The sequence below is a fragment of the Tauraco erythrolophus genome, chromosome 9, assembly GCF_009769465.1.
Source record: "Tauraco erythrolophus isolate bTauEry1 chromosome 9, bTauEry1.pri, whole genome shotgun sequence".
NCBI classification, from domain to species: Eukaryota; Metazoa; Chordata; class Aves; order Musophagiformes; family Musophagidae; genus Tauraco; species Tauraco erythrolophus.
Window position 1 is genome coordinate 15,879,725 of NC_141473.1, and position 24,729 is coordinate 15,904,453.

General features: G+C 43.2%; 1 protein-coding gene across 6 annotated transcripts in view; it reads right to left on the reverse strand.

The window, feature by feature from the left end:
- The window catches only part of ARMH3 (armadillo like helical domain containing 3), a 125,320-nt gene that overhangs the window by 22,823 nt on the left and 77,768 nt on the right, over positions 1–24,729 (reverse strand). For 5 of the 6 annotated variants that reach the window (XM_086616949.1, XM_086616947.1, XM_086616946.1 and 2 more), the window contains one exon: positions 9,519–9,597. In XM_086616949.1, the coding sequence (XP_086473075.1) occupies positions 9,519–9,597 (79 nt within the window). Of the gene's footprint in view, positions 1–9,518; positions 9,598–23,136; positions 24,528–24,729 lie in introns of those variants that run through there. The other variant, XM_086616951.1, reaches the window with a different exon arrangement.

Consider the following 24,729-nt stretch of genomic DNA (forward strand, 5'->3'; position numbering starts at 1 on the left):
AAAATAGAAAAGCCTATCTTTATAGCTGAGGTGAGAACTGAGAGTCTGTAGCAAGATGCTTCCATCAAGTCATTGGTTTTCAGGAGCATTAACGACAGTAGAAAATTCCCAGCAAAGCAGCATGGACACAAAAATCAAAACAGTCAGGAAGTCTAAGTTTCAGCATGACCACCTCGGCTCCCTCGCAAATCCACGTTTGTTTCCATCAGCTGGAAGATTGCTCCTGTCCTAGTGTTTCAACAAGATGTTTAACAAAAAGGGTACTCCTTGCAAAAAAAATGCAGCTTTAAAAAGTCTATACTGCAGCTACCTTTTTTAAGAAATGAAAGGGACAAAAAACCCCTGCAGATACCGTCACGTGAAGCTCCATCTAGATCCGTGTTTGTTCTGTGTTACATAAAACCACTGACAAACCTTAGGGTGACAGTAACAGCTAACGTTTCCATGCAAGTTGGACAGACACCTGACTCCAGCAAACCACCCATGTGAAGCAGCTGAGCAAAGGGCAGCATCTAGGTTTGGGGAGGAGTAAAAGTATTTCTAGTGCAGAAGAGGGCTGGAAAGGGAGGATTCAGTCATTAGCCAGCTACGCGCATTCTTTATTTAAACACTCGGAAGGAGAACTGCCGGCAGAATGAGACACATCTCAGGGTAGGCTCTGTATGACCTCCATATTCACATATGGATTGATTCGTTCTGGGTTTGGAACATTAATTTCCACAGAACTAGAAGAAGGCTGCAAAGGACAATGCCTGAGTGAGAAAATTGGTGTCTCACTCGCAGAAAGATCAATGGTTTGATTCACAGATGTTGCCAAAGAAATACAACCAGAAGGGAGTTGATAGCAGTGTCTAGAGAAACAAACTCTCACAGTATCACCATGATACTATTATTTCCAGCTTTCTGCTGTGTTAATCACATTCATGGGGCTCCAGGGCAACTGAGTTTGGTCCGCAAAACATAGTGCAGACCTTCCCAAAGCCAAAGCACCCCAAGAACAGTTAGCTAGCCACGTCATGCACTCACAAGAACTTCTCCACCTTCACAGCTTCTACATAGGACCCCAACCCCAAGTTTTCTGAGAAGTCAGGAAGTCCAACAGTAAGATTTCAACAGCATTCTGTGCGTGTGTTTTACATCCAAGTCAAAAACAAATACTGTCTGCTGAATTACAACGGCTGAGGAAAGCACACTTGGGAAACCAAGGTTGTTTTTGTGCACAAATAAGCCTTAAGCGCAGTATTTCATTAGCATGGTTCTGCACACAGTAAGACTTAATGGCAAAGTTCCCAACTAGGAGGCTAAGGCATACGGCAGGGGCTACTGGAAACAAAGTTATTAGATGTCAGTCTGCAAGAAACTACCCCATTCTCCAAATGTTAAAGATATATCAGATTTATTCTCTTACTGCCAGAGGTCATCCTAACTAACCTGTGTTTTCATGGTAGAGAAAAGCTTCCTAGTTTAAACTAACATTAACACAACTGTGACACACCAGTTAACATTGATGCAAGTGATGGTTGCTGGGTCATGTCAGCTTATTTCAGAAGTCCTAGGTACTTTCAGACACTGATCCAGGCCAATTCATCAGCTTCTTGTCTCGGAGACTGGAATATACACAGCAATTCTTGCTGTGAAGCTGTTATTGATGGAGAACATAAATCCACAGTTTGGAAAAAGTGAAAGAGGAACTCCTACAAACAGGTTCTCAGGTGAAAGCAAACACAGGGCTATGAATTAATATCCTTCCACAGGCCTACACTCATGCCAGCTACGAGGCAGATGCTGCTGCTGAAACAGCATGTGCTGCTAGCAATACTTAGCTCCCCAGGAGCTTATTTGTGCCTTAACTGAGCCATAGGGGAATCCAAGCGCTCTCTGACTAAGGCAGTGGAATTGATTTATAGCCCCTGGCACTCGGCTGACAAAGAAGCACCTTTCCCAGTTCCATCTCTCTGGACATCCATCCCCCCCTGCCCCTTGCTGTCTTTGAATAACACATCTTAGCTCCCTGAGAAATCCCACTGCCTGCCTCAGATGTCCCATGAAGACAGAAGAGTGACACATGAGAGATGCCGTCTTCTCCTCTATTAAAAGGTTTGCCTTTGAGATTTCCTACTGCAGACAAGAAATCTGAACTTATAGTCTTAACATCCAAATGCCAAGTGTTAGAGAGCCAAAACCCCAAATCTTCCAGCTGAGTGGAGCTCTGTTGAGGTCCAGCACCTTTTGGCTCAGCAGCATTGATTCTCCTGCTCCGGGAGGCATGGAGACTGCAAAGCTCAATCTGCTTCCTGCTTTGAAATCAGAGCAATGACCCAGTTTGTCACTTTTGGGAAACAGCTGCAGCTCCAGCTACAGGATTCAGAAGAGAAAGACAGAAAAACATCATCTATTACAGCAGGATACTACCACAGAGAAGGAAGAGTAGCAGTCTCTGAAGGCAGGAGTTTTATCCTAAAGAAACCCCAGAGCAAGCATGGCTGGCAGTCAATGCAAAGCCTGTCCCTTTTTGCAAGAGAAGAATTTGACTCCAAGGAACAGTTACCTACAGCCGCATTGCCATCTGTATCCGGCACAGCAGGCTATATAGCCTGTCTGCTTTTAGGACTCCTAAGCAGAGAGATGTCTGAGCGTAAGGAAGCTTAGGGTGGAGCTCAGGACTAGGGCAACAAAGTATAGTGCTATAAATCCAGCTTTACAGAGAACGATGAAAGAAGTTTGCACGGTATCTATATGCATTACGTACCTGGCAACAGCCAGCGTCTATTGTTCCCGTTTCGCAAGGGATTAAAAACCTTCTCAATCTGAAGTTTTGCAAAATGCAAATTGAATTGTGCGTTCGCACAAGCCAGCTGTTGACAGCTTCTCCTTTAATCGTAGATGTGCAAAGTTGTAATTTAATCTTTATAAATGCAGACTGTTTTGATCATCTGTTGCAATCCTCTGTGGAGCTTTCCTTGCCCTGTGCAGGCGCTGAGCGGTGACGGCAATCCGTAACATTGCCTCGCGCTTACACAGCAGCCTTCCCCAGCAGATCTCTCAGCACTTCCAACGCTGCCTGGCTCCCCAAGGGCTCCACACCAGCTGCCCTCCCACTTGGGAGGACACAGGGCTCAAGGTTTGCTAAAGGCAGCACAGCGACAGCTAGGAAAGAGTTCAGACCCCAGCCTCCAGCCCCTTTCCCTAGCTACCCACAGCCCCTTTTCCAGGCTTAGTTAGGTACCACATATAAAACAAATCTACCAGGCACCTGGGAAGTCTTTTGTGAAACACACTTACAGGGGGTAAGGACAAGAACTGGACCTTCTGGACAAGAACTGAACTGGACAAGAACATCAGCCTGTCTCCCCAGTATGGACTGAGAGCTTATCACAAAGTTAAACCTACGGCTCTTGCTCAGCACACTCCCAGCTGTGATTCAGGCTGGGCTCGTAGCTCTCACCCCTGAGTGTTGCCTCTGTAGCCCCAGCACAGAAACTTATCTAACTCCAGGAGACTTTACCCTGTTGCAGCCAGCAGTGAGTAGCAGCTCCGGAAGGCAGCTCTTCCAAAACAAGTCCCCAGCATTCAGTGGTCACCTACACTACAGCAGTTTCCAGACCCTTATCAGACCCTGTGGTACCAGTGACAATCAGGCAAGGATATGAAAACAGCAGTGAGAACTGAAGGCGAGCCTTGCTTTGAAGTTTAATGGATTTATTTTGTTACCAGTTTGTAATTTGAGGCAGTCCCTAATCTGCCCAAGAGGACAGCTGACAACCGGAAGGAAGCAAGACATGCCTTGGCATTTGCAATGCACAAAGGGTGGAAAGACACTTTTGCTCCAGGAGCTGACAAGGTGATCCTGGGTGCCACTGCCGAGAGGCACAGAGCAGCTAACTGCCACCAGCTGACACGGGCAGGGTGCCGGGGCATCTTTCTGTCGAGCCTGAGAGAAAGGAATTGAAGGGCTTCTCCCATTTCTTACTGGGATTTCTGGGACTGAATTAGCAATAGGGTTAACATCTCTCCAGTAGCAGGTGTTTTTAAAAACAAAGCCCTTCTTTTGTCCCTCGAATGGCCTACCAGGAGTTGTCCATCCACCCCCCATTCCCACCCCCCCCCTCCAATGACGCACAGTTTATCGCATTCTGCATGTTAATAAAAGGCACTACACAGCACAAAGTCACTGCTCCAAAGCTCACCTCCGGCTTCAAATCTCCTTGCAGCAAAGCTGATCAGTCCTTGAAGCCTCTTCAGACCCATTCAGTCTGGTACACTGCATAAAGCAGTCTGAGGCATTAGTAAATTGCAGGGATATTTCTCTGGTAAACAAACAAAAACTCCCAAACAAACAAATTAAAAAAACCAAAAACAACAACAACAAAAAAACCACACATAAAAGCAAACAAAAAAAGAGAAAGATACCTAAAACAGAGAACTCCCCATCAATTAGGCAAACTGGCAACTTGCCAACTCCAGAAGACTTTATATAGACTCTCTTAAACCTGGGATTCCAGTTTCACCTGGTGTAGCTCAGCTCTTTATACTTAAACAATAAAAATCTGTTTCAAGCCATTAATCACAAGTAGGTGTCTGTAATGAGACCATGAAACCAACATCCCTGCCTCATTTGCAAAGATGTGATGACTTTAAATTGGGGCTTTGCCTTGGTGACCCCTTAGTTTCACATTCCTACTATTGTGTGCAATATGGCACTAGCAAGCTTGATACTTTCTACCTCAAGGCTCACTGCGTTTCAGAAGTGAAGTAGCATTATGGCAAAGGTATTTCTGGAGCCCTCGCAACACTTTACATTAATGTAAGAGATTAGGGGGAGTTATTGTAGTAGTACCTAGCACTGATGGAACTCGGCATTTTAAAAATACCAAACACACACATGCCAACAGGCTTTTAACTCTCAACACCACTGCCAACTGTGCTAAAAAAGAACAAAGCATTTTGTATCCGCCAGTGGTTTTGCTGCGAGTTACGGAAACCAGAACAAGTTGAATAAACTATGACATCAATGGCTCAGAGTTAGAGTACTTCAGGGCATCTAAAACCACCTGCATCCTTTTGTGATTTTCTGTGCAAGTCACTGGTGGAGGCTCCCTGAACTGCACTTTGGACTAGTCCCTTGAAGCCCCATCACGCAACAAAAGGCCATATGGATAGGGGGTGTGGAGAGGAGCATTCAACATCTGGAGTATGACCTCAAGGAAAGGGAAATAGCTTTTTGAGATTGCCTGACCAAACCAGATTGCAGTCACCTGAGTCATGAAAGTATTACAATGTGGAACAACCCAAGTGTTACACTCATTTGTCACAATTTCAAAAGCAATACAGTTGTCCTGTTTTTCCATCACAATCTGGCTCCCAGCACTTTCCATCTGCAGTTACCAGACTAATACACACAGTACAGGTGTTCACAACAGTATTTCACACTGAACTTCACACCTCCTCCAAACTGGAGGTACCTAGTGTCCCTGTTGCGGCTGGGAAGAAAGAAGGGCTTCTACTGGAAAAAGCACATAGACGTTCCTGACTAGCAGGTATCATCAGTCCTAAGTGTCTGTCATCTGAATTTTAGGACCCTTAGAGTAGAAATCATAGAAAAAACAAGTGCCAAAGAGAAAATGAGACATTAGCAAGCGATTTTGCTAACTGGCACAAGATTTGCTTGGCATGCAAGGCACTACAAGGCATTCCTGTTCAGAGGAGATTTCACCAAAAGTACTGGGTTCCTCTTACTTTAGCCCCTCAAGAATAATTATGCTACATCACCACCAGACAGAGAGCCGCCTTCTTACAAACAGCTGCTCTTTCACATCCAGAAAAGGCAGATGTGAGACCTCATGCAGATCACTCACGCCCTGTGTTTTCAGCCTGTTTGTCTGTGTTTGCCCTTGCAGAGCAACTCTTGTGTTGCTGTTTTCTCACTACCTTGATCCTGTCCTCTGCTACTGCTTCTGCTGGAAAACACATTGGGAGCTTCTCAGATCAGATATGGCATAGAGAAAGTCTACTGCCTCCAGTGTATTAAGCACAAGGCAGTTTGGTCATCTGGAGAGTACAGATAAGCCTACGAATTCATTTCACAGAAGGCTATTTTGCCCTTTGACTTGAGAAGGGACCCAACCATCTTTGAAGATATGGGAATAATCACTTGCATGGAAGAGCTAAAACTACACTGGTAGTTAATGACCAACCCTATCTTTTTGACTTGTGCAGCAACTTTCAATACCTTAAAGGACATGCAGGCAGGAGCCAAATGTGTTGAGAGGGAGAATACCACAAAACCAAATTAACACTGAAGCCAGGTTTAACAAATCAGCAAGTGAGGGAAGATGCCAATAACTGGCTAAGACATTTCCTGTTTCGTGGAGAGGAACTACAGCAAGGTCAAAATAGCTAACGACTAGGAAGGATTATGAATTTGCTTTGGCAAGCAGACTCTTTGCAGAATGGCACTGGCAAGGATCACATGGTGTTGATAGCCTGAGGTGGCTCATCGTCAAATCCCTGGCATTTGCCTGCTCCTGGGAATCTCTCACTCTTCACTCAAGGGAATATGGAAAGAAAATGGGCTCTTCCCAGTATTTCTGATCTAAACACTAGATAAACCCCACAATAGTCAGCAAAGCAGTACCATGAAGTCATGCAAATATACCTGCCTAGAGCGCACACCTTTATACTCAAACTGTGGTTCCTGGAGATCTTTAGGGCTGAAGATGTACAGTGGTTTTAACAGTCTATCCTTAAAACAATCCCACGTCCATCATTTTCAAGGGTCAACAAATCACCTCAGCGTGTAATAATGTTAACATTAATGCTTATAAATAAAAAAGGAGAAAGCACTGAAATGACAGATTGAGAATGGTAATAAATGGACATCAGTGATTAACAAGGTAATAAAACCTTCAACAGGATTAGGACAAGAAAAAGAGCAAAACCTCTTTCAGTTGATTACTTAGTTACTTTCAAGGATATTAAAAATACAAAAATAATCAAAAAAAAATCGTCCAACACATGAACAGGGTGTCAGAACAGTCGGAGGCAGCATAGTAAGTTTGACACAGGCTCAAGCAAGAGTCTGCAAGCTGAGCAGGTTCAAGTGAATTAGAAGCAACTCAGACCAGCTGGAAATTCCCCTTCAGATAGAGCTATGTCAAAGCCATGCCTGCCTGATTAATAGGAGATTCTCAGGTACCACAGAGGACTAGGAGCAGCTATATGAGAATCTGGCCAAAGGCTAGTATCTGGGAAGGAAATCTTCATTAAAAGAAAAGTTTGATCCTCAAAACAGTAAAAACAAATGTTTCCAGTAAAGAAACACCAGTCTCTTGAAACTATTGAAATGGCTCAAATGAGAGAATGACCAGACCCAAATGTAGTATCTGTGTGTGGATAGGCAAGTTAAATGTCAGCATTAAATATTTCAACATGGTACACTTTGAAAAACAGGACTACAAAGGAGAGTGGATTCTGTGTAGAAAATATTTATGGAGAGAGGAGAGAGGGGAATTAAGTGAATACACATGTAAAAATAAAAGGTACAGGTGGAAAGAAAGAAAAAAGAGAGACTGCAGGAGTCAAAAGGCAAGCTTGACCCCCCCACCCCACGCTGAACAGCTAACACAGAATGAAAACAACAACTTCCGTTATCCCACAGAAGCCAGACTCCGGCCTTGATCTCGGCCATCTACCATTACTTCTCACGCGCTTGCCGCATGGGATGTACTGACAGAGGGGAAACCACAGCCCAACACACAGACCTGAGCTCACTGGCTAATTGAAAGTGGAGGCAAAGTCTCCATCCCTCTCCTCCTTGTGCAGTGAACTGCAGAGCACTAAGCACTCTCGCTGAGACCACACAGCCTCTCACCACAGTGACATCTCCCTTATTTCTCTGCAGTTCACCAGGGCCTATTATTGCTTTGCTTTGTTTGATGTTCTCCCGATGTTGAGAGAAAGCATGAAGGGATAAAAGAAAAAAGAGAAATCTAACTGTCTTTCAACTTCCTAATCATCTTCCTCAAAATGCTCCATGCATCAGCACTGATTTCATTATCTGCCTGCTGCTAGAGATTTTATTTAAAGAATAACACACAAGGAAGAAAGGATTTAACCTGACCTCCCTGAACTGCTGGGGGATGAATACTACACAGAGCCAACAGTGAAAAGCTCATTTCTTTTCTCAGACTAACCCAAAGACTATGCAAAATTGCCCTCTATCCAAGACCCCAGTTTTAATTGAGCTATCAAAGGCTTTTCTTTTTTAGGGGCCTGGGTTGTTGTAATCAGTGTATCATCAATGAATGAGGATTGATAACATGAACCATCACAAAGCATAGCTGTGGCTACATGGGCTCTCAGAGGCAGAACAATACAGAAAAACTGAGTAAATTAAACCCAGTGTTCTTCTATCCAGCTATATAAAGAAGAGAACAAAAAGCAGTAGGGTCCACATTTTTTCCCCACTGTGCCAGTACAGCATTCAACCTGAGACTTTGGGGTGTTACATATTACAGATCAAGTAGGACAATAAATGAAAAGGTTAGTGGGAAGCATGGAAGGATATCATCAAGTAATGAGTAAAAATATAGAAAGACAAATGAATTGCAGAGCAAGATACAGCCAGGATCTTTTAACAGGCACAAGCATGGGATCCCATCCAGTGGAAGGAACCACCCAAGGTGACTCAAATGAGGCCTGTCCTAGACTGCACACAAAATTTCTTGTCCAGAAGGTCCAGAGGTGTTGACACAGCTGTATCTGGGATGATGGCCCCAGCTCACATGGCAGCTCTGTATTTGGTCCACCACAGGCTCCTGCAGAATCATTTACCTCTCCCAAAGGTTTACAATTAACATACAATCTCAATATTTTATTTTGGGAAATAGGCCACCTCTTCCCTTCCTGAGACCATACACAGTAGCCTATTTTCAAAAAGCCATATTTACACATTTATACAATGCAAGCAGAATACAAAAAGAGCAAACCAGACCAAAATAAGGAAGCAAAACTTAATCCTATCATCCACTTTATTAAAAACTTTCTCTTTCAAAATGTAAACCAACTGAATTCAATTACCCTAGAAATTTCTACGAACTGTTGCCTGAGTTCTAATCCTCTGATATCACAGAAAAATCAAGCTATACCCAACAGTTCTCCGATAACTAAATTCTCTGCCAAAAACTTCCTGCCGCATTCTAAAGAGCAGTCTCCAACCACGCTTGCTGACAATGCCACGTTTTCACTGTTCATACCCATCCTTCTCCATTTGCTGGACCAAGGTGTCTGCAAAATGGTAAAACTGGTGCAAAAGACACTGCAAAATGGTGTCCGATGGTAAAACTGGCTAAAGCAAGCCTTGTTTCTCTTCCTCTTGCCCACATCTGACAAGGAACACGAGTCCTGCCTTCACTCCTCATACTGCTGCTACATCGTCAGTTCCAGTGAGCACATGGTACTCCTCAACGCCTATATTCCAGAGGGCAACACCAAAAAACGTTATTGCATGCCTGGCTTACCTGATCCTCAGAGAGCTGTGATATGTGATTCACCGCAGCATAAGACTCTATCTTCGGGTTGAAGTGATTGATGATGGCTCTGAAACAAAGGAGACAAATTTTCAGAGGTCTCAGGAACAGCTTAGGGATGCAGCAGAAATTCCCTGCCAGACTGAGTGAGTGCACATGCAGCCAGAGTCCTGCAAGAAGTAGCTCCTCTCTCACCACGTTGATTGCTTACTCTGCCGAAGGCGTGCTCCCTGCTGAGGGGCCAATGCCGATTCGGTCACAGGATCACTGGAAATTGCAAGCACAGGCACTGCCCTACGCATGGGTGCATCTGTCCCAGCAGATACAGGGCTGTGTTGGCTGCTCTGGTAGAGGGAATTGCTGCCTTGCTGGGAATAAGCTACAAATTGCCCAGTGTTTCAGCAGAGATACAGCAAACCTGGCCATCGCTGCCCCATCCTGCTCAGGAACTGCATCTCCTCATCCTTTCCAAAATTGGTATTGCCCGATATTTTGCTCTATGGAACTTTGTTGTCTGATATGTTGAAGTCGATGGTTTATTGCTTTGGATTTCTGCTACGTTTGAAAACGTTGTAGCTGGCTCTTACTTGTAGTCATCCACCACTGCAGCCACTACTTTGACTTCTTCCCGTAATGACTTTACTCCTCCCCCCCAATTTAGAATGTTAGAAACAACTTAGGTCAGTGTCCCAAACACAGCAGCAGAAACACTGATGACTCCTACTTCTCTGCCTCACTTCTCTCACTGCCTGCACCAACATACTCCCCTTCCCTTTTAGGTGGATCTAGAGACAGATATGAAAATCAAAAACTGAAAGTAAAATTAACAACTGAGAAAAGAAAAAAAATCAAATTGCAGCTGGAATATTTCCTCAGCCTTTCCTCTGCTTTTCAGGTTCAGCTGAGAAGACAGATGGCAAGACAGTAAAGTCTCCCTGGGCTAAAGTTTGCAGCTGGTCTAGTTGGGATATTACTCATGAGACCCACTGCTGAGGTAAACGCTCATCATGGGAACAGCCCATGTCAGTGCTCGGCACAGATGTGCACTGACTGTGCCTGGAGAACACTTGCTTGGCCAAATTACAGAGCAGCAGCCAGGGCTTTCACTCTCATATTCATCAGCATGAAAATTCACTCCAGCTCCCTCTGTTGCACTCTAATGGGTTCCCTCCTCCCCACACCTCTCCTTGCAGAAGGGCTTTCTGCTGCTTTCCCCAGACCTCATCACAGCTAAGAGCTGGTGCCCGAGTCCAGGAGTAAGTGATATTCATTGGTAAGTGATATTCAGTGGTGCCTATCAGAGCCACTGAAAGAAAGTGGAAAGCCATGGAAAGAAAACTCATCTGGAAGCATGCTTACTTCTTCAAATACACAGGTAAAGAAAAACACTGTGGATAAGGGTGAGAGTGGGAGAAGAGTAGAAAAAAAAAAAAAAAGAGACTCAAAGAGAACCTGCAGATTCACTGCAACATTCCCAGCCACACACCTCATCAACACATCAGGTGCAGTCCATGCACAGGGGCAGTCGCTCCAGCAGCTGCTCCTACAGCCTCAGCACGTACTTAGCACAGGGGAACTTCTGCAATCTCACCAGCCTTGACAGTTACATCGGTACAGAAAAGTCAGCAGGGCCCCTGCCAGGCTTCCCATACCCCTCCTCTCTCCAGAGGTCAAGCAGGCAGCCACGAGACATGCCCAGACTCTTCCCGTTTCAATCCAACCAGAGAAGCAGCTCCTGTGAGTCACAATCACACTCTCCATTACCCAGCCTCTCGAACACTGGGGCTTTCAAGTTGCATGTTTCATGCCTGGCTGGAGTCATATTTACACTCCTACAGGACACACTACAAGCTATTGAAAGAAAAGGGATCACAGACTTACAACAACTTAACTTTTGGCTTGACAGAAGGTTTGGCAGCTCAGAGGGGTTCAGTGCACTCACATGGTTCCAACATTTACCAGGGAACAGATTTAGCATTCATTTGTATCTACTGCTGTGAAGCACTTCAACATGGGCTGCCTGCTCACAAGCCCCTGCTTGGATCTGAGCTAGTGGAGCGGCACCTGCAATCTCAGCTGGGATTCACCCAGGGAAAGCAAAAACAGCTACCAGCTGCCACTGCAGTAAGAATCAACAGACATTAAGGAAGAGAAAGAATTCAAGTTTCCTTCCTTATTTCACTAAAGGCGAATGGACAACTCCTTAGTGACCAGAGGAAGACATTCAGTTGTTTAATTTGTTTAAGAGAGCTCTTTCACTATGAAGAATTCCTTCCCAACCTGATTTTCTGCAGAGCTGTTTTCCTGAACCTGCAGGCAGCCTGGGGCAGAGGAGCATGGAGAGCTTGGATTCAATCCTGGTTCTGTGTAGCCAGGTTCTTACTCCCCAGCATATGCTACCGGGGCCAGGCTCTGCACATGGTATAGTCCCTCCTCACACATCTGCTATGAGAAATTCCATCGCTACCCGGCCCAAGCCGCTGTGCAATAGCAGCGCTTTTCTGCATCAACTACTCTGATATGCCTTTGCTGTTCTTCCGTCTCTCAAAATTCATCTTGTCCCTGGGGCATACTTTTAGGCAACAGGCCTCCTGGGCTACTGAGTAACAGCTGGAACTTGACTTTGCAAAGCTGCTGCTCCACAGGCATTTGATCCTGGAGACAACAGGGGACCAGAGCTTTTCAAGCACAGTCTCCCCCTTATGGACACTAGAACAGAGGTTTTGCATTCCTTAGTTCACACACCAGCATGTAACAGCTGAGCCTTGGCAATGTTTTATTTTTACACTGTGATTGCCTTGATTATTGGGATATTGGCCAGTGCCTTTGGGGAGGGGGAAGGGAGTGGTTAAAACGCTTGGAAAAGATTTGTGATGTGCTGTGCTCTACTGAGATCTTCATATTGATCACACACAAAAAAAGAAAAAAAACCACCTTGTGTTTGGTATTCATGAAGCACTAGCATCTTCAACGCATTTGTAAAGCAAGGAAAAGGTAAAGTGTCAACTGAAAGACGAAATACTGCAGTTCCCCAGCTGGCCTTTGACAGTGTGTACACTTAAGTATTTCCACGCTACAAAGTCCCTCGGTGGGGCTGGCTGCCATTTGTCATACACTTTCAGAGTGCTTTTGGGATACAATTCTCTACGGACTGAGAGATGTCACTTCAGCAACACTGCCTCCTCTGACAGATCCGCAGTTCAGCAGTCAACGGGCAAGAGGAGACTGTCACTGGACAAGGGAAGGATGCTTAACAGGCAGAAGGTGAAACAATGGTCTAAAAAATTGGCTCCCAGGGGCTTGTCTTGAGGTTAGTCCTTAGTGCTCTAAGGCACACCACAAGCAATCTCCTCATTCCTTATTCCTCAGTCTCCCAGTGAGAGTCATTTACACAGTAGCCATGCCAGCGCTCTCAGAAAAACACACATCTCCTACCACTTCTTCATGCAACTCTTCAGAGAATAAGCCACCTAGGCACCATGATGCCAGAAGCCATGTACAGGCACATAAGAATGAACCTGTATTGTCCTGAGGCTGAACAACCTAGGACACTTGCATTTATGTATTTATGCATTTATTGTGTATTTATTGCATTTATTTGTTTCTTTGGGAAGAAGGGAATGATTGCAGAAAAGATATAAAGTGTTCCACCCTGATTTAGGAACCTAATGCCAACAAATCATTTATTCATACTAGCTGTATTAATCATGTCATTAGACAGTAAAAGCAGGTCTCACTGTAACAGGTATTGCACAAATACAGAGTGGTGAAAGCCTTTCTCAGAGAGCTAGGAATCTCAAATCAAAGATAACAGGGAAAGCTCAAAAAAGCACAGTGGCAACAGAAAATACAACAGTGCCATTACTTATTGAGTGTCATGAAAGACCAGTTAGAGTTAAATCAAGGACAGAAAAAACACAGAAAAAGAATACTGAAAGAAGAAGTAGAGAGACAGGAAAAGGCAGACAGAAGGATAGGATCAAGAAAACTGAGGTGAAAAGGCTGCAGAACAGAGACGATCAGAGCAACAGCAACTGATCCAAGGGCAGCCTGTCCTCTGCAAGCTGGAAACCTCTGACTGTTGGAAAGTTTCTACTTTGGCTGTTCTTGAGGCTGCAACAATCGGCCAGTCCTGAAGTGACTGTTACTAGACCTTTCTCCCTCAAAAGCACATGGGCTGGAAGGTAAGAAGCAGGGGAATCTCCATGTGGGCCCTATTCGTTGGGCGTTTTTTGGTTTGTTTTTTTTTTTTTTTTTCCCCCAAAATGGGGACATCTCATTGCAGCTCTCACCTTGAGCTATGGTGAGAGAAGGTGCACCTCCAGTTGAGTTGCATTCTCCCCGTCACCATCTTCACTGCAACAGGGTTTGCTTCTGCAGCAGCTGCAGTAGCTCTCCAGCCAGTAACATTTATAAAATTGTTTCTAAAAAGTTTTTAAAAATTGCCTAGAGTTACTCCTTGACAAACAGAAACAACCATTGCTGCCCTTCAGAGAAGCTCAGAGTAAAAGAGCTTCTGAAGCTGCAGACTCTGCTGACAGGAAAGGGCTCCTGTGAAAAACTGATACGGCATGCGTGGAAAGAAAAGATTTAATTGATTCCCCAATTTAATTTGCCACTATCTGTAACATCATACATGAGAAGTGAAATGCATCAGCAACATTAACCTACTGGTTCCTTCATTCCTAGCATCTTCCAGCCCATGCGTACCCACCATGGCAAGGAATACCATCTTGCCCACCTTAACCTCACAACGAGCTGGCCTGGGTCCAATGCGCAGGGAAAGCAAAATCACTATGCTCAGGCTGGCAGCACTTCTTCAGCATGTTTCCTCTGACCTCCAAACTCTCCCCATCAAGTTATTGCAGATAAGCTGTCTAATACCCACTCTTGCTTGACAGCAGCTACATTTCCAAAGTCCCATAAGACAACACTGTCCTCTTGTCCTGAGCAGTGAAATTAAGCACTCTGGAGGTGCCGAAAGTAGGCTAATGGAAGAACAGAAAGGTTGCAAAGCTTAGTATACCGATAGGAATGCTGAGCCATCACTCACTGCATGAATCTGATCTTTGCATCTACTTTGCAAGTCCAGTATGGAATGCCTGGTATAAAACATTCTTGTGGATACACAAACATTTACTGTACAATAAAAGCAGCACCTCAAGCTCACTTCTTCCTACATCCTGTTACAGTGGAACAGAGAAGCAGCAACACTTGGCTGGTATTTACCCCTACACAGGAAATCAAGGGTGACTTTATACCCGTTACACACATTCATCTTCTTGACTGAATGCTCATGCCAGTGCAGTGCACTGGGCAGCAGCCTGCACATTGAGTAAAGTCGAATGCATGGCAAAGGCAGACAGTTCGCTTTCCTTCTGAAATAAAACTGACAGTATCTGAGACAGACAAATATTCCAGCACGCACTAAGCTTGTAGTACCATGATGAAGGCTAGGAACAGGCAGAAGCAGAAAAGGGCATAGTTGTCTTAATCACATTCTACTTTATAAAGCTGCTTTACTACAAAAGGGAGTCCTGAGATACAGCAGTTATTGTTGAGAAACAGGAATCAATAAGCTATCAGTTTTTCTCCGATCTGCTACAGCAGTTCCCTCTTCCTCTCACGTGCCTTAGCTTCTCCCTTTATAACATGGAAATAAGAACAGACACCTCTACAAAGTGCTTTAAACCAACAGGGTGAAAAGAGCTCAGAGCGTTTTACTATGTGATATGTTGGAAACTGCTCAAGTACAAGGTAGCACATAAATTGCACATAATACAGAGACCAGAATGAACACAAACCACCTATCCTCTTCCCCTGTTCATGCTGTCACAATCATGGTTGCTGGAGACCTGTGCAACACCCCCAGCCACAAGCCAGCCTTTCTGCTGCAAGCTGTGTCCCAGCAAGCTGCTGTGTGGGGCAAGGATCCTGCTGGCGTTGCTCTCTTACACATTCCCAGCACTCAAGACAATAAAACCCCATCTGTTCAGTGCCTGCAACAATTAGATTGAGTTACTCCTATGTACAGCCCCACCCAGCAGGAGGTGACAAGGTTTAGATTATTTTAACACATGTTCATGAGGCATTGCTATAAAGTACATATACCTGCCATATCTAAGCTGTGTGCATCAATTAAAAGCAAGCAAAGCCCCTGGAATGGTGCGTTAAATTCTTCCTTCTACTGTGGTTTAACTCTAGTCTGTTAAATTTCTTCTGCTTCTACACTTTAATGAGTACTGACATTAAGCTGAAAGTCCACAAGTCACAGGGGGAGGCATCTGCCAGGCACAATAATAAACTGCAGGGGAGAATCCAAGACAAAAGGATATTTTAGTCAAAAGCACTTGCTTTACAGCTCACAGAAAATATCCGAGTCAGCACTGCCGCAATTTCATAGCAGAAATAAGCTGGCTACACCTGTTCAATTCAGCCATACTGAAACCTATTGATTGTGACGACAGGCTCCATGGCAGAGGGGCATACATGGTCTATGTATTTAATAAGGAGGGGACAAAAGAGTGTGCATGAGCCAACTGAGCTTCTTGCAATTCTCGGTATTGTTTTACCAAGCCCCACTCTGCAAAGGCAGAAGCAAAGAATGTGCTTTCTGACCCACCACGCAGCTCCGTAGCACATCTTTCCACTTCACTCTGATATCTGGGCTTGCAGGATATGCTGATTTTCTCTTCTGACAGTTCATGTCCATACATTTAATCCAAGTAAATCAAATACCTTCACCCTCACACCTCCTCTCTATTGAGATCTCTACGCTCAATATCTAAGGGGTGATGATCAAAAGCAAGTGATTTATTGGAGTTAACAACTTATCAACTGAGTTACTGACAACAGGCGGTTATTAAATCCATTGTGACTGCAGAGTAAAATGCCATACTTTAAGCTAGTCTGCATGCATCAAGATTTCCAGAATCACTTCAATGGTGTTGGTTTTTTTTTGTTTTTATTTTGCACACCCTTATCCTGCATCAAATTTCAGGCAGATGTTGACAAAATCCATACAGCTGAATTGGCCGCTGAAGGACAAATCTTTGGGGACAGACTTTCCCATGTCACACAGAGAAGGAGAAAATTATTTCCTTTTCAAATACCCACACTCCCCTCTCACTCACCATCATACCTGACGTACATTATCTGTGCCCACATCTCTCTCAAAGCTTTGGTTTTGTAATTTATACCTACATTTATTTTTTCTGCTCTGATCTTTGTATGTGTGTTACTGAAGGCAAGGCCAGTGAAATGCATTTTCTATCTCAAAAGTGAAGTAGGGTTCTCCAATCTACGAAACAGTGGAGAACCAAACATTTCAAAGTTAACTGTTGATACTTTCCTATCAAGCAAGTCAAAAGAAAAAGCTGAACTCCTACAGTATTCTACTACTGATATGTCTTCTATGCTTTAAAAGTTTTAAAGTGTTTTTCAAGGCTCTCAAAAATATAATGCAAAAAAAAAGCCAGATGTTTTTTAATCAGTTACATTTGATATAAAACAGGTGGCAGAGGACCTGCAAGCAGTAAAGAGGCCTGGACTTTCCTCTATGAAAAGAGAGCTAAAGGTTTGCCTCTGCTTGTTCCTTATAATAGCCAATACACAGCTACACACTGGAGAGGTACTTCGGTTCTAACAGAGCTGTAACTTTGGATAGTTGAAGCTAGTTTCTTTGCGAAGATTAAGCTGCACAATGCTTAAACCAGTACCTCCAGTTAAACCTTCCAGACCTTGGGCCAACCTCCAAGTTGTGCAACCCAGACTGTTTTATCACCTCCTTCCTTTTCTTTTTTTAAACACAAGGTATCCATGTATTCAGTTGCGGCTGACAAGGTTTGCAGACACTCGGCAGATAGGGAAGACCACACAACTTGCCAAGTTCAGCAATAAAAACCCAAACCCATAATCACATGAAAATGCAGGAAAAAACATGCACACTTGATGTAAAGAGCCAAACGTGCTCTTCCTATTTGCAAAATAACCAATACCAAGAAGGAAGACACCACACTTGGTTGCATTAACGCCTATAAACTCTAGGTGATCCAGAATTGCTCTAGCAAACATCAAAATGTTCCAAGCATTAAAAAGCTGTTGAAATCTTGAATTTTCATTCTACTATTACATTTGCATTGGCAAAAATGTAGTGCCAACCACTCATATTAAGATATTTGATTTTTCCCCCCGTTCCTTTTAGCTCCTACATTCAAAGAATGAAGTCAGCACTCTTTTCCTGGTTCACTTTGCAGCAGGCTGATTCCTGTTCCTGTCCCACCTCACCATCTTCTGTCTGCATGCAAGGGACCAGGATCTTTTTCCCTGGTATTGCTTGTGAACCAGTGTTAGCAATATCATCTCAGCACGAGAAATGTTTGAGATAACAGTGCTGCCACACACTGTGAAGGGAAAGCTGCTCAATTTAAACATTTTCGGAAATAAGGAGGAACAGGTATACCTGACAAAGAAGGCATTCAGCACATACACAGGTCACTTACAAAGTTTTACACTGCCAGTAACTACTGCACAACATTTCTGTGAGTGATACTGCAGATTCCCCCACATTTAAAGAGGAAAAAAATCTGCACGTCTTCTATTACCTTGGCCAACATTCATTCTGAGCGCATGCATAACTGCTTACTGTTGATAGGCGCACACTTAGAAACTTCTGACAATTTAACTCAGATCAAACACTGCTCTAGCCTAACTGATACGGCATTTTTTGCCAGGTAAAATGTTGTAAAAATCTTGCTCCAAAAATACTAGTCAAACTTGCAGCAGAAAACCTGTTAGTGCAATATAAAGCAATCGGGCTGCTTATTGTTCACCTACCAAACGCTGTTCTCTCTTCACCCACACTGCACTTGCTTAAGTCATCATTTTCCTGACTATATTTAAAAAGCATTCTTCACCACCAGCTCTCCAGTGCTGTGGAAGTCAGCTTGCATGGCAAAATTTCCTTGTCTGTATCAAGATTCCTAAAGGAATTAAGCCATGCAAGTCATTAGAGAACTTTGATTATTATATTAAATAACAGGTCAGATTATTACAGAACCCATTCAGTATCAAAAGGATTAATTTCTGCTTTAACAGTCAACGTGCTAGCTGAGCAACACAGCAAAAGTGATATGGGCTGTGGCATTTGATGCTAATGAGCAACGACACTTACCAGTTTGAGAGTGCCAAGGCTTGGCAACATGCTTACTATATGAAAAACTGCAGAAATCTCTCTCGGTGGGCAGGGGGGAAAAAACACACAAAAAGCAAAAAAAGGAGGGGGGGGGCATGGAGAAACCTGAATGCTATCTAAAGGGCAGAACTATATTCACAGACAAGCCCCACTGTGACACTCAACAAGAAAGAATCAAAATTAGAACCGAGTTGAAGATCCCTTTCTTAAGAAGGATTTCAAATTCGGAGGTCTGGCTTTGTTTCAAATACCAAACGCAAGTGTATAATCTTTAACCTCTACATTAAAATTTCATATTTATCCTCAATTTGAATTGATAAAAAAAACTTTGTTTGGACAAAATTTAAGATTTCAGTTCAACTTTGAAATACAAGATTTGGAGAAAAATTGTAACAAATGGTGTTGAAGGTATCCAATAATTTAAAAAACTGAGGTGAGGATATTTCAAAATAAGAATTGACAAATATTGTGAAGTGTTTTGATTTCAGCCTTCCACTGGAAAATGGTTAAATCCAAGTTCTTTCCAAGCTATCTCTAAAATAAACTCACTGGCTCCAGCACGCCGTATTTCATTGCACAGTGCACATGCACATACAGCGGACTGCGAGGCGCTCAGGACTAATGGTTCACCTCCTCTTTCTACCAGGGCTCCTCTTGCCACAGAGCAGGAAGCTCAGCTCAAGATCTACGGATCTCTAAGCCTTCAGATGCTGTATCTCTGCATTCGGAGGAGATGTACAACTGCTCTGTACAAAAAAAGTCACTGCAAGATAAACGCAGCCGTAGGCCCCCGGCAGGAGGCTAGAGGTGCGGACAGCAGGACGTTTGGGGCGTATTATCCCAGGCTGGCACGCCTGTTTGTTGCTTAGCATGTTCCCGATCTGCCTTAACAGGAGCCAATATACTTTCCCTGACTTTTACTTCCCACAATTCTCAGAAAGCCTGAAAAATTAATATTCAGGCGACTTTTAAGGCTTCCTTCTGTGTAGTGATGAACAGGGAGAGCCAGCAGAGAAACAAAGAACCTCTTGCCTCAACGCAAATGGCACAGGAGAGGAGTAAACACAGCGCTCAACCTCCTGAATAGCAATGGCAAACCTGAGTGCCAGTGAACCTGAGTGTCAACAAACCTTGATGACTTACTGCCCCAAAACACCTTTGCCATTATTCAACAGGCAGAATTAAGAGGCAACATGAAAAGAGCAAAGATCAATCTGTAGCCCCTAGAGATTCTCTGCAGTTACATGTTGGGCCAGCTCAGGAAAGCTCCAAAACAGGCTGTACTGGGCTTTTTTAGATCCTCCCTCAAAACCAGCTCTTCATGACCCAGTAATAGAGTCGCATTAAGTACTGAATGCCTCTCCTGTCTCCTTAAATGGTTTTTAATATATCATCAGTCCTATCATCACTTTTGAAGTGTTTTCAGCCATTTCAGGGAAACTGCAGTCAGATAGCTGCTGAAGATCACGTTCTCTTCCAGCTCTAGCAGGAGTTAGGACTGACCACAGCCCACTCGACTGGGGCAGAGTTCGGCACAGTCTACTGTCTCCTGATGGTGGAGACACATCTACCTTCACATCTGAAGTGTTGCTATAGGAAGTGCCAGTTGTTTTCAAACCGCAGACCACCTGCACGCTTACTCTACATGTATGTAGTTTCGAAAAAAAGAGAGACTTTGCTGAAAAAACAGTATATTTAACCTTTCTCTGGGTTTGAGGCCAATTCTCAGCATGATTTACTGCTTCTGTCCATTAATTCCATGACTAAACATGGAAGGCTAAGCAAAACTCATTCAGTAAAAACTTTTTTTTGAAGTAAGAAATAGACTTAAAAATAGACTTTCTGAAGTCCCTGAAGCACTCTAGCTTTCTTTTGCTATTACAACTTAGTATAAAACTCTTGCCATTCTGAAACACAATGCGCAAAATCCCTGCTCCCATACAAAAACTGAAACATGTATGGCTGAAAATATAAATTACAAATGTGATAATTCTACCAAGAGGTTAAGCTAGTGAGCAACTTCTCCACAAGTACAACTCCATCCTGGCCCATACTCACTGAGCATCGTCATCACCGTGACTGCAAACTGCAGAAATATGAAAAGCTTGCAGCCCACTGACATCATCTTGAGCGTCGCCTCTATCCTATGGTCTTAAGGGCAACAGCTCCTCAAAATAAGTCTCAGGGCAGCCTTTCTGTTTAATTGCTGCATGGATAGATTTCAATAGGTCTAAGGCTGATGTACAGGAGAAGAATTTTCCCAATGCAAAAATACAAGCCTGAAACACAGAAATCCAGAGTCAATTTGTGAAGTTTTAAATGAAAAATGAGATCTTTTATCCATTAATTGATTCATGAATCTACAAGTCAGTAGATTAGCTTATCTGAACTTCTGTATATCACAGGCTGTTGCGTTATTCAACATTATCCTTGCACTATGTAGTCTCATGCCAGCAGCTAGCTAGGGAATCTTTCATATAGGTACCCTGTTCAGACACAAAGAGGGAAAGAAAGTCAATCCCTTCTGTGACTTACTACAATGGTTAATTACCTATTAAAAAAATGGGTACCTAATTTGCAGTTTCAATTTGGTTTCAGTGTCTAGCCTTACATTCCGTTCCTAGTTTAGTATTTTGTCGTCTCAAAGATGCGCCACTCTAAAGAGCATACCCCAGGTTTTGTTCTAAAGAGCTTAAGATACTGAAATATTGAAAGCATTTTACTAGCCTCTCATAACTGAGGCTTCTCTGCCCTTTCTCCAATTTTTCAATACACTTTTTGAAATAGACACCAGACAATCGTAAAATCACTTTCCTGCTCTTGCTAATATTTCAAGGGTCAAATAAACCTTTTTAGCTGAACATTTCACGAGGCACCTAGAGTAAAGCGGCCAGTCAATGTTTCTTGAGTTGCTGCTTTTCAAGATACAGTCCCCTTTTGCAGACCAGCACTCAATTTTTCATGAACGGCACTGCCTGACAGTTTAAAAAGCAATTCAGACCACACTGCCTCATCTACTTCATGATTTAACCTTCTGCCAGTCTTCCAGTAACTTGCAAAAATTTATCAGAAATTCTTATGTCTTTTCTGATCACTGAACAACTTACCATGTAACACTATTTTCATACTCGGCACCTAAGGAAGTGCATTCTTGACATTCTTGCCCTCTGGGGATGCTCCATGACAAGCGCTTTGTCACATCACTTATTCTTAGAATCTGCAGTGTTGTTATTGATGCACACTGCTAGCTCCAAAAGAATGGAGCTTCATATGTCCATAGAACTTTGGTAATCTTTGCTATAAAACTAACATACAAAAGTTCTTGAATACTTCTCTCTACTGTCCCAAGTTTTCCAGTTGCACAGATGAGCTATAATAAATGCGTGTCAGCAAACAATACTTGGAAAACCAACAGCGAAAATTTAAAGCGGAGTCTGACCAGCAGCAATCTCAATCACTTTTGAAGTCTCCCCCTGCGCTGACGTTCAAGAGCTCTCCAAGTTCCTCTGGGCACCAGAAGTTCCTCTGGTAATGAATGCTGACATATGACCCCAAATTCCTAAAAACTGTCTGTTGATGGCCAACCTAGTTCATATGGTTTGTCTGCTTTAGCCAAGACAAAATACTTGACGCTAAACAATCAGAAGCAGAACCAGTGAGTTCTGAAATTGTCTTATAGCTGTAGTCTACAGTGTGCTATTTGATCACATCAGCAGTTTTGGGACCATCAAGTGCAGAAAAATGACAGGAAGACATGTCTCAGCTCTGAAAATAGGCTGTACCCATGCTTCCTCTCAATTAACAATGCTAATAGCACGTAAACACATTCTTCATCTTGCAACCGTGGTAACTAACATCAAGTAACTGCCAGGGAAACATCGATTAGAATGAATTTATGAGCATACAGATACATTCTCTCGCCTCTGCAGGAGCCACTGTCCATCAGTTGACCTCTCCAGTGCAGAGAACCCCCCAAGCTGCCATGACCATAGACTACTTCGAAGAAAAATCATCCTCTTTCTACAGTCTTGATATGCTGGATGTTTTTAACAGAACGAGGGGGGGAAAGAAAAAAAACAGACAATCTAACAAATATCACATCTCTCTACCTTTTTGCTTTCTGTACACATAACTGACATAAAATAGAGCAAAAATCCAATTAAATTTCTAAAAACAGGTCACCTCTAAAACTCCCATACACTTTCTACAAGACTGCCAAGGAGTTCTCATACAGAGCTGGACCTTGTCCAACCTGAAATACATTTTGTTGCCCTAAAGCCCACGGAATCTCAAAAGGACAAATTATTCATCAATGTCCCCTACTAAAATGGATTCTGCAATGTTGCTAGCACAAAGTGGCTGTTTGCGATGAGTGGGAAAAATGATTTATTTAGGACATATACATACAGCCTCTGAAGCACTGCAGTCCTTCTGACAAAAAGGCATACAAATGTGAGGATTATGCAGATAAATCACAGGCACAGGACTGGATTTTACTGTACTTCCCTTGTGTGTGTATATATATAATTCACAACTAGTCTCAGATGAAGTTTTGTAATATTTTAACATTAAAAGCTCTTGTTTTATAAAGTTGATTACCACTTTCAGATACCTATCTTCCTACCCCTGCGTATTGGCTAATATATTAAGCTAGACTAAGACAATATACTTTTTGCTCCACAGCTATTGAGAAACTCCTAACCATGATTAGATTAGCTGAGTTCAACCCAGACCAAAATGATTTCTGGGATGTTCTTACAGCACATTTCATCTAGTACATCTGCATTATTTATGGCATTTACACAAGGAGAATTGAAGGCTTTTATAAACTAAGACACAAATCAATACAAGCTCTTAGCAGATGGGGCCTTAGTAGGGTTCCACAGAAGCATCATTCCGCACTGTGCAAACTCTTTCAACTCAGTAACTGGTAACGCAGACGGAAAGGTTTGCTTAGAAAGTCAAGAATTAGAGACATCTTTGGCACCCAACCTTTCAAACAGTACTGTACCTGCCTCGTCTAGAGGCTAAACAGTCAGGGCCATGTTTGCATGCAATAGATCACTTAAACTGCTTTGCAACATCAGACTGCAATCAATACGATAGCTCTGTTTCATTTCCCTCCCCATGCTAAGATAAAAAGGCTGTAACGCAGATGACTTTCCCTGTCAGAGGCACCACGGACTGGGGAAGAATCGGTTGAGTGGCAAATTCAGTTTGGCACTCAGGTCGGCAGTGTAGTCCAAAGGAGACCCTTCTTGGCCTCTGCTGTGTTGGTGCTTGTTGTAGGCAGCACAGATCGAAGGACAGAACTAGCCTGCAAGACCAGCACTGGGCAGGAGAACCAGCTGGAGCCACAAAGCCTTAGTTCCTCAGTGAGAGAAAGACCCTTCCACCTCCAGACAGATCATAGCCCACAGCTGGGCCAACACAGGACAGCAGATGACACTAAAATATACGGCTTCACATATGCCCGTTTCCAGAAAATGCTCTTTTAATTCACCTTGGCTAGTCTTCATAGACAAATGTTCTTCACAAAGAACAGATCATTGTTTGAGGCACTTACAGCAGAGATCTCCCACTCTGATCCGTTTGTTTTCCTAACCCATCTAACTTGTGCACTGAGAATTGATGATAGGGTTTGGTTTTTTTTGATTTAGTGAAATCAAAGTTAGTCTTCAGAGATTTCAGCAAAAGAACCTTTTAAACATCTGTTTATAGAGTAGTGCATGGGGATCTGCAGTAGCCAGAAGGAAAAAGGAATGACTGATAAGTTATCCAACATGAACTTCCTTTAGAACAGTAACCTGCAACAGAAAAAACAGATTACATCCCTGTTCAATTTCTTGCTCTACAAAGGCTCAGTAAAAGGATTTATCCCCTTAACCAAATAAAAAAACCTAGATCCTTTAACTTTTATTTTTTATAATCAAGGTCATCTCAGATGATCTCAGTCCCACCAACTCAGCCTTCTTTAGCTGACAAACTGTCCTGGTTTTGGCTGGGACA